The sequence below is a fragment of the Theropithecus gelada genome, chromosome 2, assembly GCF_003255815.1.
Source record: "Theropithecus gelada isolate Dixy chromosome 2, Tgel_1.0, whole genome shotgun sequence".
Taxonomy (NCBI): Eukaryota; Metazoa; Chordata; class Mammalia; order Primates; family Cercopithecidae; genus Theropithecus; species Theropithecus gelada.
In genome coordinates this window covers 95,867,696-95,882,758 of record NC_037669.1, presented here as the reverse complement: position 1 = coordinate 95,882,758, position 15,063 = coordinate 95,867,696, and the positions used below count along the sequence as shown (strand labels likewise).

The 15,063-nt window shown below is 45.5% G+C and overlaps 1 protein-coding gene across 1 annotated transcript in view; it reads right to left on the bottom strand.

Annotated features, from left to right (window-relative positions):
- Positions 1–15,063, bottom strand: part of ZNF445 (zinc finger protein 445) — a 36,510-nt gene that overhangs the window by 7,294 nt on the left and 14,153 nt on the right. Inside the window, exons 2-6 of the mRNA XM_025377863.1 lie at positions 6,477–7,054; positions 2,349–2,517; positions 1,903–1,997; positions 1,485–1,608; positions 552–662 (exon numbers count right to left, since the gene is read on the bottom strand). Of these exons, the coding sequence (XP_025233648.1) occupies positions 552–662; positions 1,485–1,608; positions 1,903–1,997; positions 2,349–2,517; positions 6,477–6,905 (928 nt within the window). The 5' untranslated portion in view covers positions 6,906–7,054. The remainder of the gene's footprint in view (positions 1–551; positions 663–1,484; positions 1,609–1,902; positions 1,998–2,348; positions 2,518–6,476; positions 7,055–15,063) is intronic.

Sequence of the window (15,063 nt, the reverse complement as noted above, 5' to 3'; positions counted from 1 at the left end):
TGGGCAGGGCAGCTAGAGATATGCAGACATCACATCCAGCAGGGAAATAAAAAGGATTAAGAAGAAAGTGTTAAATAGCCAGAGTGGGAGAAGAATCATGGCATTATAGAAAGGTACCCAAAAGCCAAGGGGTGGGGCTCCAAGGAGCACTTGGCTGAAAAGGCTGGAGATCAGCCTATTACAAAAATAAGGACCAAGAAAAGAAAGAACAGGAGTGGGATGAGGGCTCCTAAGAGCAGAAAGCGGTGAGTACAGGAGATTCAGCAAGAGTGCAGGCCATGAGTGAGGAGGAGCATCAGTGAGTGAAAGACAGGAACAGTGAAGCCCTCCAGCAGGCAAGAACTATTATTGAGAGGGCTGCTGGGGAACGGGGACAGGAGAATAGACATGGCTGGAAGTGAATGACCTCTCAGAGGCCAGCCAGGATGAAAGAGACCCAGTGGCCCAAGCACCCTTACCAACACTGTTAAAGATCTTCCTTCTATAACCGACCTTAAGAAAGAAAAGTAAAAGCAGGAGGAGCAGAACCTGGCAGGTTCTCTGGAACTCACCTGTAGGGGCAACACCTGCATTCCCCTTAGGCTGAGCTGCCTGCAAATTCAGGCCCCATGGCTCCCTTGCTTCCAACCAGGAGATCAGAGCAGGTTTGGTGAATGGTCCCACTGCAGAAGAGAAGGGAATGGGATGAGAAGGGAGATGGATGACACAGAACTACTCTTCAGGACCTCTGGGCCTGAAGTCCTGGTGGGAAGGTGGGAAAAGCCAGGAAGGCAGGCAGCAGAAGAAGGGAAGGAGGCCCAGTCATTTCAAATAGCCCTGAGTAGAGATAACAGAGAATGACAGAAGTTGACCCCAAAAGGATTACTAGAATTTTCCAGAGGTGAGACTCACACGTCTACTTAATTGGCTACATCAGCCAACATTTTTTGAATGTCTAAATGGACTAGGAACTTAAAACATATTACCTTTAATCCGTTGTTTTTATTTGTTTTGAAACAGGGTCTCACTCTCTTACCCGGGCTGGAGTGCAGTGGCACGATCTTGGCTCACTGCAGCCTCGTCCTCCTGGGCTCAAGCAATTCTCCAGCCTCGGCTTCCCAAGTAGCTGGGATTACAGGCGTACGTACCACATGCTTGTATTTTTGTATTTTTTTGTAGAGACGGAGTTTCACTATGTTGCCCAGACTGGTCTCAAACTCCTCAGCTCAAGCAATCTTCCCACCTGGGCCTCCCAAAGTGCTGGGATTACAGGTGTGAGCTACCACACCCAGCCACCTTTAATCTTTATAATAATCCAGAATGGCAGGCATTATTCTCCCCATTTTTCAAAAGAGGCTACCAAGGTGCTAGACTAAGTGATCTGGTTAGCAGTTACAGAGCCAGGATCTAAAACCAGGTCAGGTCCCTTTCTATGCAGCAGCACAAAACAACCCAAGAAGGCAGAAATAAAGATAGATAGAAACATGAGGATATCGATTACTTACCCAGGAAAGCCATGTTCCTATAATTCTCCAGCATCACATCCCTGTACAGGTTTCTCTGAGCAGAGTCCAGCCACCCCCACTCGTCCTGGGAGAAGGTCACCTCCACATCCTTGAAAGTCATAGTCTGAAAAAACACTGTGCCCTAGAGCTGGTCCACAGCTCCCAGCTTTGAGGTGGAAGGGGAGAGAAGGGGAATAAACTGGCTCTTTGTGAATGCAGGATGGACCTGGCAAAAGTGAAAGGGAAGACCATCACCCAGCAGAAGACCTCTGGGCTTGAGGGGGATAATCTGGTCTCTGGAACACAGGTCTTTGGATGCGAGGTTACTAGACAGAGAAACCCAGGATGGGGCAGCTGCACTAACCCATTAGGCAGTGACGTGGGGACATCATGAAGGACCAAATGTCCTGTGGCTCACCTGAAGCTGGGCTGACAGGGACCTCGGTGGTGTTACCTGGTCTCCTGGGCACCCCTCTCTCTGGAAAAGGGCAGGCATCTGGGCAGCAGGAGTATCTGAAGGAGAAAAAGCCATGAGAGAGCGACTCAGCTCTGGACAGCCCACTGAGAAGCCCACTCTTCCCCCCAGTAGAGGACTCCTGGACCCATGAGCAGGTACAGAATGCTGTTAAATACCTATCTCACATGTCCTCAGTCTACTGGGGCCAGGAAAGGGGTAGTGGGACAGGGGGTGTAATGGGAGAGGAGCAAGCCACATATGGGTTATAGAACGGATGGAGAGGACAGAGAGCTAAGGGCCAGGACAGAAAGAGTTTCACATGAGAGGACAGATGTGAAAAGACAACACTACAGGAAATGCAAGAAGTGTAGCATAAGGCTGGGGTCTTAAGGCCAGGCAGCAAGTACCGGATTGCCCAGCCAGGAAGTCACGTGCTTCTATTTCATAGGGAGGCTCCAGGTGGTCCCCCAGAGCAGAGCTGCTCCTGAGAGGTGAAGCAAGGGACCATATCTGTGCAGATCGCAGGGCTCCTGTACCCATCCAATGCACATCTGGGCTCTGGGCAGGGCCCGGGTCCTGGCAAGAAGAAAATGTTGTGAGAGGATCTTTCTGGGAATCAGAAAGCAAACTCAGAGAAGAGACCACACGACCAATCTCTAAAGGACAAAGGCCAAGGGATAGGTAAGCCAGGTCCTTTATTACTTCCAGGCAAGAAGAACACCCAGGGAGGTACCTCCAACCACCTCAGCCTCCTTGGGCTTTAATGAGGGCCCTGGGAGAGTCCAGGTAGAGACAGACTCCAGCTCAACACAAGGAAGCACATGTTAAGTCAGTACAGCACTCTTGTCGGGCCTCATATGACACAGTGCCACCTTCCCATTATCCCTCAGCTCCCACCCCAGGCCTATAACTTAGAAATGAGAGAGAAGGAACTAGTTCTTCAGAATTAAACTCACAATGGTTCACAGTGAAGATATAGTCAAGTAATATCTACTGTCAAGTGCTCCTCTAGGCACTGATGTACAAAGTGAACTCAAAGAGGCAGGCTAGCTCCCAAGTTGTAAACTTGCTTTGAATAATAAAGAGGCAATGCTAATCATGAGAGTCAGCCATGGAACCACAGAAGAAAAAGTCTCCAGTGGAAAAAATGGCAGTGTCCATCTAAGTAGAGACCAACAAAGAGGAAGCGTTTGCCCTGAGACTTCAAATAACTCTGGTCTCTGAGGCAAGGCTGTTTCTCATATAGAAGAGGTGAGTACAGGAAACTACAATTTGAGATTTTCTGGTCCTGTGACCGAGACACTCTCTATACCGATATGGACAAATCTTAGCCTGAGGCCATTAATCATCTGATACAGAGATACACACTAAAGATGATGAACTGATCACAGTAATTTATCTCCCATTTTTTATTCTTCTAATAAAGGGAGAATTTAAAAAAAAGAAATATGGAAGCACAGCAAAACGAGTTGAAGGACAAACTTTCTCGGGCCCTGGTTTTTCACACTGTGAAAATTTTGCTGAACCATAGAACGATTCTGTGACTTTACATGTATCTTACAGCATTTCTCTTCATTTTGCAAATTTGGGGGGCTTTCTCCCAGTCCCCACTGTCTTCTAAGTACCTTTCAACCAGCTTTCTGCTCATGTGGCAATGTTTTCACGGGTTTTTAAAATTACATCTAGCTGTAAATGAGCTGAATATAACCAAGCCACGATTTTGTAACTACTGTGTACCTTATTTCCTTTTATAAATTATTAATCAGGTCCTTTTGAACATTTCATTGTTCTGGTAAAAATAACAAATGCTCTTCTAAATTTTTTAAAATAGTACCCCATGTGGTGCAAAAATATTTTCTAACAGTTTTACCCTGTGTTTATTACCATTTACTGCTGGTAGACCATGTCCTGATGTCTTACTTGATTTAATTTTTATAATAAAGTTTCAGGGACAAGTATGTCAAATTTGTTTCAGAAATCTTTTTTTCTTTTTTTTTCAGACGTAGTCTTTCATCAGGCTGGAGTGCAGTGGCATGATCTCGGTTCACTGCAACCTCCGCCTCCCAGGTTCAAGCAATTCTCCTGCCTCAGCCTCCCAAGCAGCTGGGACTACAGGCGCACACCACTACGCCCAGCTAATTTTTGTTATTTTTAGTAGAGATGGGTTTTCACCATGTTGGTCAGGATGGTCTTGATCTCTTGACCTCATGATCTGCCCGCCTCAGCCTCCCAAAGTGCTGGGATTACAGGCGTGAGCCACCGTGCCCAGCCACAACTTTCATTTATACATGAATTATGTGTGCAGAATCATATATATATGTATATGTATGAATGTGTCTCTGTGTGTGTGTATACATATATATATATATTTTTTTTTTTTTGAGACGGAGTGTCTTTCTGTTGCCCAGCCTAGACTACACTGGTGCACTCTCAGCTCACTGCAGCCTCCACCTTCCAGGTTCAAGCAATTCTCCTGCCTCAGCCTCCTGAGTAACTGGGACTATAGGTGCATACCACCACACCTGGCTAATTTCTGTACTTTTAGTAGAAATGGAGTTTCACCATGTTGACCAGGCTGGTCTCGAACTTCTGACCTCAAGTGATCCGCCTGCCTTGGCCTCCCAAAGTGCTAGCACTACAGGCGTTAGTCACTGTACCTGGCCAGAATCCTGTATTTTTATATAAATAAAATTTTAAAGAAGCCTTAAAAAACTGATAAATGCTTTTTTCAAAAACTGAAACAATACAGGAAGCATCAGCTCCCCTGTGTGCAGCAGCAGGACAGGAAGAATGCACTTGAACTGACCAGCTGCCACTCAACTGCCAGGCCTGGGACTGCCAACTCTGCCAGGGCCAGGCCTATGATAAGCACTTGAATATTTACTGAACAAATTCTCATGATTAGACCATTTCTGCATTTTCTTCTTAATGAAGAGAGGCTCTGAAAGGTACAACTATGTGGCCACAGATGTTGAGGCTGTGTAATGAAGTCTAAAATCGAGGTCTTCCTGTTTCTCAGCCCAGCACTGCCCCTCAGCACTCATGTCCATCTTCCCTGCCTCCCATCTCACACACATAGAAAAGATCCTCAAAAACTTACTGAGAAGGGCTGGGCACAGTGGTTTATGCCTATAATCCCAGCATTTTGTGAGGCCAAGGCAGATGGATCACCGGAGGTCAGGAGTCCAAGACCAGCCTGACCAAAATGGTAAAACCCCATCTCGGCCGGGCGTGGTGGCTCAAGCCTGTAATCCCAGCACTTTGGGAGGCCGAGACGGGTGGATCACGAGGTCAGGAGATCGAGACCATCCTGGTGAACACAGTGAAACCCCGTCTCGACTAAAACTACAAAAAACTAGCCGGGCGAGGTGGCGGGCGCCTGTAGTCCCAGCTACTCGGGAGGCTGAGGCAGGAGAATGGCGTGAACCCGGGAGGCGGAGCTTGCAGTGAGCTGAGATCCGGCCACTGCACTCCAGCCTGGGCGACAGAGCAAGACTCCATCTCAAAAAAAAACAAAAACAAAAAACAAACAAACAAAAAAAAACCCCATCTCTACTAAAAATACAAACAAAATTAGCTGGGCATGGTGTGGTACACCTCACAAAAAAAAAAACCCTAAAAAAAGGGCAGGGGGGCTTACTGAGAAGGAAGCTACATGGTGCCTGCAGAGCGCTCTTCTGACTTTTAACATGTACTCTTCCCACTGAGAAGCCAAGAGCCCTAACCCTAAGTGCTGTTCCAACACCCGTCACTTTACAGGGCTACAGTTAGTCTCAAGTCAAATTAGATAATACGTGGAGATGGACTTTGTATACTGTAAGCCACTGTGTCCAAAGACTAGTTACTGGGCTTTTTTTTTTTTTTTGAGACAGGGTCTTGCTGTGTCATCCAGGCTGGAGTGCAGTGGTGCAATAACGACTCACTGCAGCCTTGACTATCTGGGTTCAAATGATCCTCCCACCTCAGTCCCCCAAGTAGCTGGGACTACAGTCACATGCCACCATTTCAGCTAATTTTTGTAGAAACAGGGTTTTGCCATGTTGCCCAGGCTGGTCACGAATTCCTGCACTCAAGCAATCCGCCTACCTTGGACTCTAAAGTGCTTAGATTACAGGTGTGAGCCAACATGCCTGGCTTAATTTTTAAATTATGTATAGAGACAGTGTGTCGGGGGGCGGTCTCCCTATGTTGCCCAGGCTGGCTTGAACTCCTGGCCTCAAGGAATTCTCCCACCTCAGCCTCCTAAAGTGCTGGTATGACATGTGTCAGCCACTGCACCCAGAAGTTAGCATTATTTATGGAGACTTGCTGACCCTATCTAGAGCTGATATTCCTCTGGGAAGGTAGGAAAGGATACCTGCTAAAGGGTCCATGGCTCAGGGTCCTGTTCTCAGCTGCTCAGGTACCATGGGAAGAAGGGAAGGCTTCCCCGCACTCCTCTATATTGACAGTTCAGAGGGCCACACCCATCCCCAGACAAGCTGGCTCACCAGCAGGAAGAGTTCCCTGGGCACCACACACTTGCTCACACTCACCCTCCATGATGTCCCATCAAGGTCCCTCTGCAGCTCCTCCAGCAAGGCCACGGCCTCTTCGCCACTCTCAGGATTATGGAGCTGCACCCAAACCCGGAGCTCCCCAGGCAGGATGCTCAGAAACTGTTCCAGCACCAGCAGCTCTAGGATCTGTGCCTTGGAGAGAACGTCAGGCCTCAGCCACCAGCGACAGAGTTCCCGGAGCCGGCTCAGAGTTTCTAGGGGCCCCGAAGACTCATGGTAGCGAAGCTGTCTGAAGAGCTGGCGGAACAGCTCCTGGCCAGGGCGGTTGAGCGTCTGTGGCCTGGCAGCCTGCACTGGAGTATAGCTTTCATCCTCTTCTTCCTTCTTTATTGTCTGAAGCCGCCCTCGCTCCCTCGAAGACTGGGCCTGGGCTGGATAGACAGCATGCCACCTGCCTGGAGGCATCACTCCTGTTCAGGGACTAACCAGAAGAGCACGAGCTAAGTCCACCTTAGACGTGGGTCCTCAGAAGTATCTTCTCAGCACTGCAGTCAACAATGCCATTTGCTGGGACATCTGAAGTCATCGGCAAGTGACTGAAATAACCAGCATTTCTGTGCATGAGGGGATGAGAGAATAAAGTCCATTATACATGGTGCAGTTGGATTCTGCTGGTTGGGATCATCTTTGTATGTATAAGAAGAGCGTTTCCACAGATATATATGCCAGTATCAAGTAGACCAGAGCTAGGTTGTTCCCCACTGAAGTAAGCTAAGAAAATATCCCACAATAAAACATATGCTGAACTTATACATTAAAACTTTGTAAAAAACACAAAAGGATGATGAAAAAAGTCAGAGAAGATCTAAACAAATCAACAGACATACCATATACATGTATGGGAAGATGTGACACAGTAAAGATGTAAATTCTCTCCAAATTGATCTATAGGTCTAATGCAATTCCTACCAAAATCTCAACAAGATTTTTTGTAGATATAGACAAACTTATGTGGAAAGGCAACGGAATTAGAATAGCTAAAATTACGATAGGTCAGGCGTGGTGGCTAACACCCATAATGCTAGCACTTTGGGAGGCAGAGGTGAGTGGACAGCCTGAGCTCAGGAGTTCGAGACCAGCCTGGGCAACATAACGAAACCCCGTCTCTACTAAACATACAAAAAATTAGCCAGGCATGGTGGTGCATGCCTGGAATCCCAGCTACTAGGGAGGCTGAGGCAGAAGAATCACTTGAACCTGGGAGGCAGAGGTTGCAGTGAGCCAAGATCGTGCCACTGCACTTCAGCCTGGGCAACAGAGCAAGAGTGTCTCAAAACAAGCAAGCAAACAAACAAAACCAAAAAACAATTATGACAAAGAAGAATAAATTGGGAGGGATCAGTCTGAAAACAATCTACCTGATTTCAAGACTTAGAGCTACATTAATCAATTCTATGTAGTATTGGTGGAGGAAGAGGCACTTAGGTCAATGGAATAAAATAGAAAAATCAGAAACAGAACCATAAAAAAATGCCCAACTGATTTTTTAAATATCAAGTGTGATTTTGCTATTATATTTAAAAATATCTCAAATGAGCAATTCAAAAACCAACAAAAAAAATCCTGAGAATCCCCTAGTTGATTTTATGACCCAACAATGAGTTACAAATTATAATTTGAAAACTACTAATCCAGCTTCCCACTCAACTCTTGTATTTATTTTTATAATTCATCATAAAATGTGGTGTTCAAGGGTTCAAGTCACTTTCAGGAGGTAGCACTTTATGAGGCCGAAATGGGTGGACTGCTTGAGATCAGGAGTTTGAGACCAGCCTGGCCAACATGGCGAAACTCCAGGTCTACAAAAAACACAAAAAATTAGCTGGCCATGGTGGCATGTGCCTGTAATCCCAGCCATTCGGGAAGCTGAGGCACGAGAATTGCTTGAGCCTGGGAGGCAGAGGTTTGCAGTGAGCTAAGATCGTGGCACTCCACTCTGCACTCCAGCCTGGGCAACAGAGCGAGACTCCATCTCCAAAAAGAGACTATCTGGAGTATATTTTGGGCTCTGAAGGAATGTTTGTTTCTTCATACCTGGGGAAGGAGCTTGTGCTACGAATCACATCACTATGTAGAGGAGTCCACGCCTGTGATACACAAAACTGATTCTTTTTTTTTCCTTTTTTTTAAAGACAGGGTCTCTTTCTGCTGCCCAGGCTGGAGTGCAGTGGTGTGATCATGGCTCACTGCAGCCTCAAACTCCTGGGCTCAAGCAATCCTCTTGCTTCAGCCTCCATAGTAGCTGAGACTACAGGCATGTGACACCACAGATAATTTAAAAATTATTTTTAGAGATGGGGCCTATGTTACCTCAAACTCCTGGCCTCAAGTGATCGACCCTCCCACATCAGCCTCCTTAGTAGCTGGGATTACAGGCATGAGCCACTAAACTTGACCTCCAATCAATTTTTGATAAAGATGTAAAAGCAGTTCAAAAGAGGAAGGGTAGTCTTCTCACCAAATGCTGGAGCAATTGGACATCCACAGGCAAAATAAGGAAAACTGACCAAAACCTTGCCTCTTGTACACTTGAATTCAAATGGATCAGACTTGGCCGGGTGTGGTGGCTTATGCCTGTAATCCTAGCACCTTGGGAGGCCTAGGCGGGTGGATCACGAGGTCAGAAGTTCGGGACCAGCCTGACCAACATGGTGAAACGCCGTCTCTACTAAAAATACAAAAAAAATTAGCTGGGCGTGATGGCATGCACCTGTAATTCCAGGTACTCAGGAGGCTGAGGCAGTAGAATCGCTTGAACCTGGGTGGTGGAGGTTGCAGTGAGCCAAGATCGTACCACTGCACGCCAGCCTGGGCAACAGAGTGAGACTTCTAAAAAAAAAAAGGATCAGATTTAAAGTTAAGCCATAAAACTATACAACTTTTAGAAAACAACCCAGGAGGCTAGACGCAGTGGCTTACACCTGTAATCCTACAATTTTGGGAGGCCAAGGCAGACGGATCATGAGGTCAAGAGATTGAGACCATCCTGGCCAACATGATGAAACCCCATCTCCACTAAAAATACAAAAATTAGCTGGGCATGGTAGCGCATGCCTGTAGTCCCAGCTACTCAGGAGGCTGAGGCAGAAGAATCACTTCAATCCAGGAGGTGGAGGTTGCAGTGAGCCAAGATTATGCCATTGCGCTCCAGCCTGGCAAAAGAGCGAGACTCCATCTCAAAAAAAAGAACCCAGAAGAAAACCTTTAGGATCTAGGATAAGGCAAATAGTTCTTAGGCTTGATACCTGTGATATTATGATACACATACACATTGGTTTTTATCCATGGTTCATGGCTCCTAACTCCCATAGCCCTTATTTCCTAAGTGATTAAAACAATAAGCATATCTTTTGTTGAATTATTTGGCCTTTGTCCTTGGTTCCTGAAGCAGCTTTGGAACTTCAGAGTGATAAAGGTAAGACAGCCTTTTGTTATAATATTGGTGCGTTTTAGGCCTCAGAAGCAGGACTCAAAAAATAGAACATCTCTCTCTGACCTTTTCTTGCCCTCCTTTCACCTGCTCCTTTTTCTCCCCAAGGCAGGCCATAGAAAGTAAAAATCCAGTCATCTTCCCCCTTTTCCATCTTTCTGCTGGCCGTAAATTCTCTGACCTATCATATCTGATTGTAGGTCATAAGACACCCATTTCGGGAGTCCTGCCTCATACTCAGTAAGTCAAAATGCTGCATAGAGAGGCCAAGAAGAATTTGAACTAACAGCCTGAGTGTCCCCATTTAGTCTATTAATACGAGATCCAACTTTTTGTCCAGTCATGTTTTACATGGTTGTCCATGCTTCAATCATGCTTATCCAATGAAGTATCCATAAAAGGTCCAAGAGGATGGGGTACAGACAGCTATGGACAACTGCACTTGTGGAGGCTTGCAGGAAGGCGAACAAGAACTCATCCATGTGCCAGGATAGTGGCGCAACCCAACTCCACAGCAACAAAAGCTCCTGCACCCAGAACACTGCCAGACCTCCCCCTATGTATCTCTTCATCTAGTTGTTTATTGTACCCTTTAAAATATCCTTTATAATAAATTGATAAATGTGTTTCCCTGAGTTTTGTGAGCTGCTCTGTCAAATAAATTGAGCAACACAATCAGAAAATTAATCAACACAACAACAACAAAATAAAACACCCGGAAATAAAGCTAAAAAAACATGTACAGGATCTTAAAAGAGAAACCAAAGACATAATAGACCTGAATACATCTTAGGTATGGAAAGACAAATCTTTTCACAATGCCAATTCTTCCTAAGGTAATGTGTGGTTAATAAAATCCCAACCACATTCCACTATCTCTTCTTAGGGCTTGATAAGCATATTCTAAAATTCAAGCAAATGAGTAAAAGGGCAAGAATAGCCACGATAACTTTTTAAGAGGTGAAAATATTTGTTCTACCTGACATTAAGGCTTACTACAAAGCTACATTAATGAAAACACTATTACTGAAGGAATATGCAAATAGTAGATAAAAGAAACAGTACATACAGAATCCTGACATGGGCTTAAGCATACATATACATTTGCTCTATGATAGAGGCAGCATTACAAATCAGTGGGAAAGATTAGACTATCCAATGAATTGCATTGGGACAACTGGCTAGCCAAATTAAAATAACAACAACAAAAAAACCACACACCAAAAAAATGAATTCTGGTTAAAGATTTATACTAAAAAGGCACTTTCTTCATGCCCCAGGAATTTTCCTTTTAAGACTCTCCCCTGAGAGCCAGCCATGGTGGCTCACACCTGTAATTCTAGCACTTTAGGAGGCCAATATGGGAGGATCACTTGAGCCCAGGAATTCAAGACCAGCTTGGGCAACACAGCAAGACTCCGTTTCTATTAAAAAATGAAATAAAATAAGAATCTACCCTGGAAAAATAGATGCACGGTATACAGACATTTACATAAGTGTACACTACAGCACTCTATAACATAATATTGAAAACAATCTACTTGCCCAACAATAGGCCTAAAGAAAAGTGAGCCAGGCGTGGTGGCTCACGCCTGTAATCCCAGCACTTTGGGAGGCCAAGGTGGGAGGATCACAAGGTCAGAAGATCAAGACCATCCTGGCTAATGTGGTGAAACCCTGTCTCTACTAAAAATACAAAAAATTAGCCGGGTGTAGTGACGGGCACCTGTAGTCCCAGCTACCCGGGAGGCTGAGGCAGGAGAATGGCGTGAACCTGGGAGGCAGAGCTTGCAGTCAGCCGAGACTGCGCCACTGCACTACAGCCTGGGCGACAGAGCGAGACTCCGTCTCAAAAAAGAAATAAATAAATAAATAAAAATTAAAAAAAGAAAAAATAAAAGTGAAACTGCCTTTGCAAAATTGTGACTGACACAGTGAAAGAGATCTAACTTAACTGATTCCATCTTGCTTCTAACCTCCAAGCTGTCTTTGTTCATTCCTGGGCAAAGGCTGAACTAACTTTGGGAGAAACTTATAGTTTAAACAAAGACAGTAACAGCCCTTTCCCAAAGCAGACCTCCTTCTTGCCTGGGGACTAGATTGCCTTTATAGAACTAACATTAGCCACAAGATTAGAAATTATGGTTTAGGAGTCATGCAGCTGGAAGCTACAAGATTCTGACCCTCCCTAACTGCTCCTAAGATCAGTGCCTGAGATACCGTGCAAACCCTGCACTTGATGGATTAGCTGGCACAACCCAGATCAATAAACTGGCTCATCTGATCCTGTGGCCCCCACCCAGAAACTGACTCAGCACAAGAAGACAGCTGCGACTCCCTGTGATTTCGTCTCTGACCAATCAGCACTCCTGGCTCACTGGCTTCCCCCCATCTACCAAGTTATCCTTAAAAACTCTGCTCCCTGAATGTTTGGGGAGACTGATTTGAGTAATAATAAAACTCTGGTCTCCCGCACAGCCAACTCTGTGTGAATTACTTTCTCTATTGCAATTCCCCTGTCTTGATGAATCAGCTCTGTCTAGGCAGCAGGCAAAGTTTACTCCTTGGGCGGTTACAAATTTGGGGGCTTGTCCGGGACTGCCCTTGTGGCTACCTGTCCCTGGTTCAGTGGCCCCCCTCCAGCGATGGATCTAGAAGGCAGCCCAAGCAGCCACCTAGTTCTTTTGGAACCGGGGGCTGATTCTGGTACTCTCTCTACTGGTGGGGCACTGCCGACCCAATGTGCACAGATTTAATAGAATGGAGAAACAGTCCTGCGGGGACATCCCTTAACTGCAGCCCTATCACAGGGTGTCTGTCTGTAGCCCCACTGCAGGGTGTCTGCATTGGTGAATATCCTAGGCGTTGCCAATGCCTTCTTCCTTCTCCCAGCAGCTTCTGTGGCCCTATGGTGTGGTGTCTGTAGCCCCATTATGGGGTGTCTGTTTGTAGCTCCACCATGGAGCGTCTGTGTCTGTAGCACCATTGCAGGGTGTCTGTTTGGCTCCTGAAGGACTCTTTCTAACCAGTAGGAAGAGTCCTGGTTTGGAAGACTTCTAACTCAATGAGGAAGATTTAGAGGTTTCTCAGACCGAGAATAGGAGGATAGTTTAGTTAGGGATCTGATTTGGAAGGCCTTCTGTCTGCCTCACCTTTGCATGTGTTTGTTTATGTGGAAGGGATCTCAGAGGCGTTCCTGATAGAAGTCCAGCAGGCCTAACTCAAAGAACCCTCCTTATTTGTCTGGTCACATTCGATGAGCTCTAAAGAAGGCTCAACGCTCAACAGGTCTGTCTCTTGGGATGACTATGTGCTCTTCCCCTTGCCCAGAGACCCCATTGTGAATCACCATTCACAGGTTGTCCCTTCCCATCTGGAATGGATCAAAGACAACAGGGACCAACGGGAAGAAGTTTGAGCTCTGTCAGGTTGGCTTTGGGTGCTGAACAAGGTGACTAATGTTTGTTTTGTTATGTGTGTTTTGCTGGGATAGAAAACGTTATTTCGGTTCCCCATGCAGCCTGTTGGGCAAATTAAGAATCTTGCCTATGGTTCCATAAAACAGGAAAGAGTGATTTTCTTTTGTAATGTGGCTTAAACCCCACAGCTATGGCACAGTGAGGATGGTCATCAGAAGCTGCTCCATTCTTCTGGAAGCTGCAGAGAAAAGGAGCCCAGAAACCTGGTATGCCAGCAAAAAAGGGTAAGAAAGGCTTACCAGGCAAGTTTTTGGTCTCTCTCTCTTTCCCTTGTCTGGGTAAACGTCACTATTGGTTTCTCTGCAAGGGTTTAATAGAAACTAGTCTTAGGCGGCAGCAAATCTGGTGTACTTTGCGCTAAGAATTTGTCTTTCTGTGTTCTGTAATGGAGAAAGGAGTATCACAGGATAGAATATGGGTTTAGGACCCCTATAAGCCTGCTTTTCAAGCGAGCCTAGCAGGTTGAACAGTTACTTTTTGCTACAGGTCTCTGAAACCAATACCGTATGAAATGTGTCTTGTTTTCTGTCCTTAAGAGCTTAACCTTGTGACCACGTGGGGATACTTTCTCTTGGTTTCCACCATCCAGAGGACAGGAATTTTGAGGTTCGTGTCATAGCCCTAAAAATTATCTTGAGTAGTTAAAAAACTTTGCAAGCTTGCAATTGGCTTCTCTAGGCTCCTTCTGGGAAGAACCATAGAAACTGCTCATTGCTCTAACTCAGTAGCTAAGGCTTTGCTTTTATGACAATGGCAGCCTGGGTTCTATTCTTGGCTTCCGGAATGATTCCTTTCTGGTTTTTTATTTATGTAACTTTTCCATTTATTGAGGTTCCCCACCCGCCCATGAATAGTTTCTGATTTCCTATCTTGAATTTTCCTTTCTCTAAACTACCCTGGGGGAGATTCTAAATCTTGGAAAAAAAAAAAAAAAGAAAGAAAGAAAAAAAAGAAACTGCTTACCATCTCTTTGAGACACCCGTGTGTCCATGGCTAAGTTATAACCTTAGTGAAATCTGATTAATTTCATGTGGGAAGTTACCTGCAGTAAAATTCAAAAGCCAAAAACATTGGCCGCTTGGTATGGCTAAAGTTGGGTAATAAAAAATATTTAAAGCATTTTTTTAAGACTGCTATGGTTAAAAGCTTAATTAAAAGTGGATAAACAAGCTATAGGTATATTTAAAAGGTCTCTTCTTTTTCTTCTTGGAACTTGTTTTTCTGGAAAAATGTTTTTTCTTCTCAGTCGACTGAATTATCTTTCTTCCGTGTGTGTGTGTGTGTGTGTGTGTGAGACAGAGTCCCACTCTGTCGCCCAGGCTGGGGTACAATGGCACGGTCTCAGCTCACTGCAACCTTTGCCTCCCAGGTTCAAGCAATTCTTCTGCCTCAGCCTCCCAAGTAGCTGGAATTACAGGCGCCTGCCACCATACCCGGCTACTTTTTGTATTTTTAGTAGAGATGGGCTTTCACCATGTTGGCTAGGCTGGTCTTGAACTCCTGACCTCAGGTGATCTGCCTGACTCAGCCTCTCAATATGCTGGGATTACAGGTGTGAGCCACTGAGCCCAGCCTGTCTTGCCACTCTTAATGCACAGATGAGAGGCCCTAAGATAACTTCTGGTAGCCTGCGACTCATTGGGAAAAACAGACG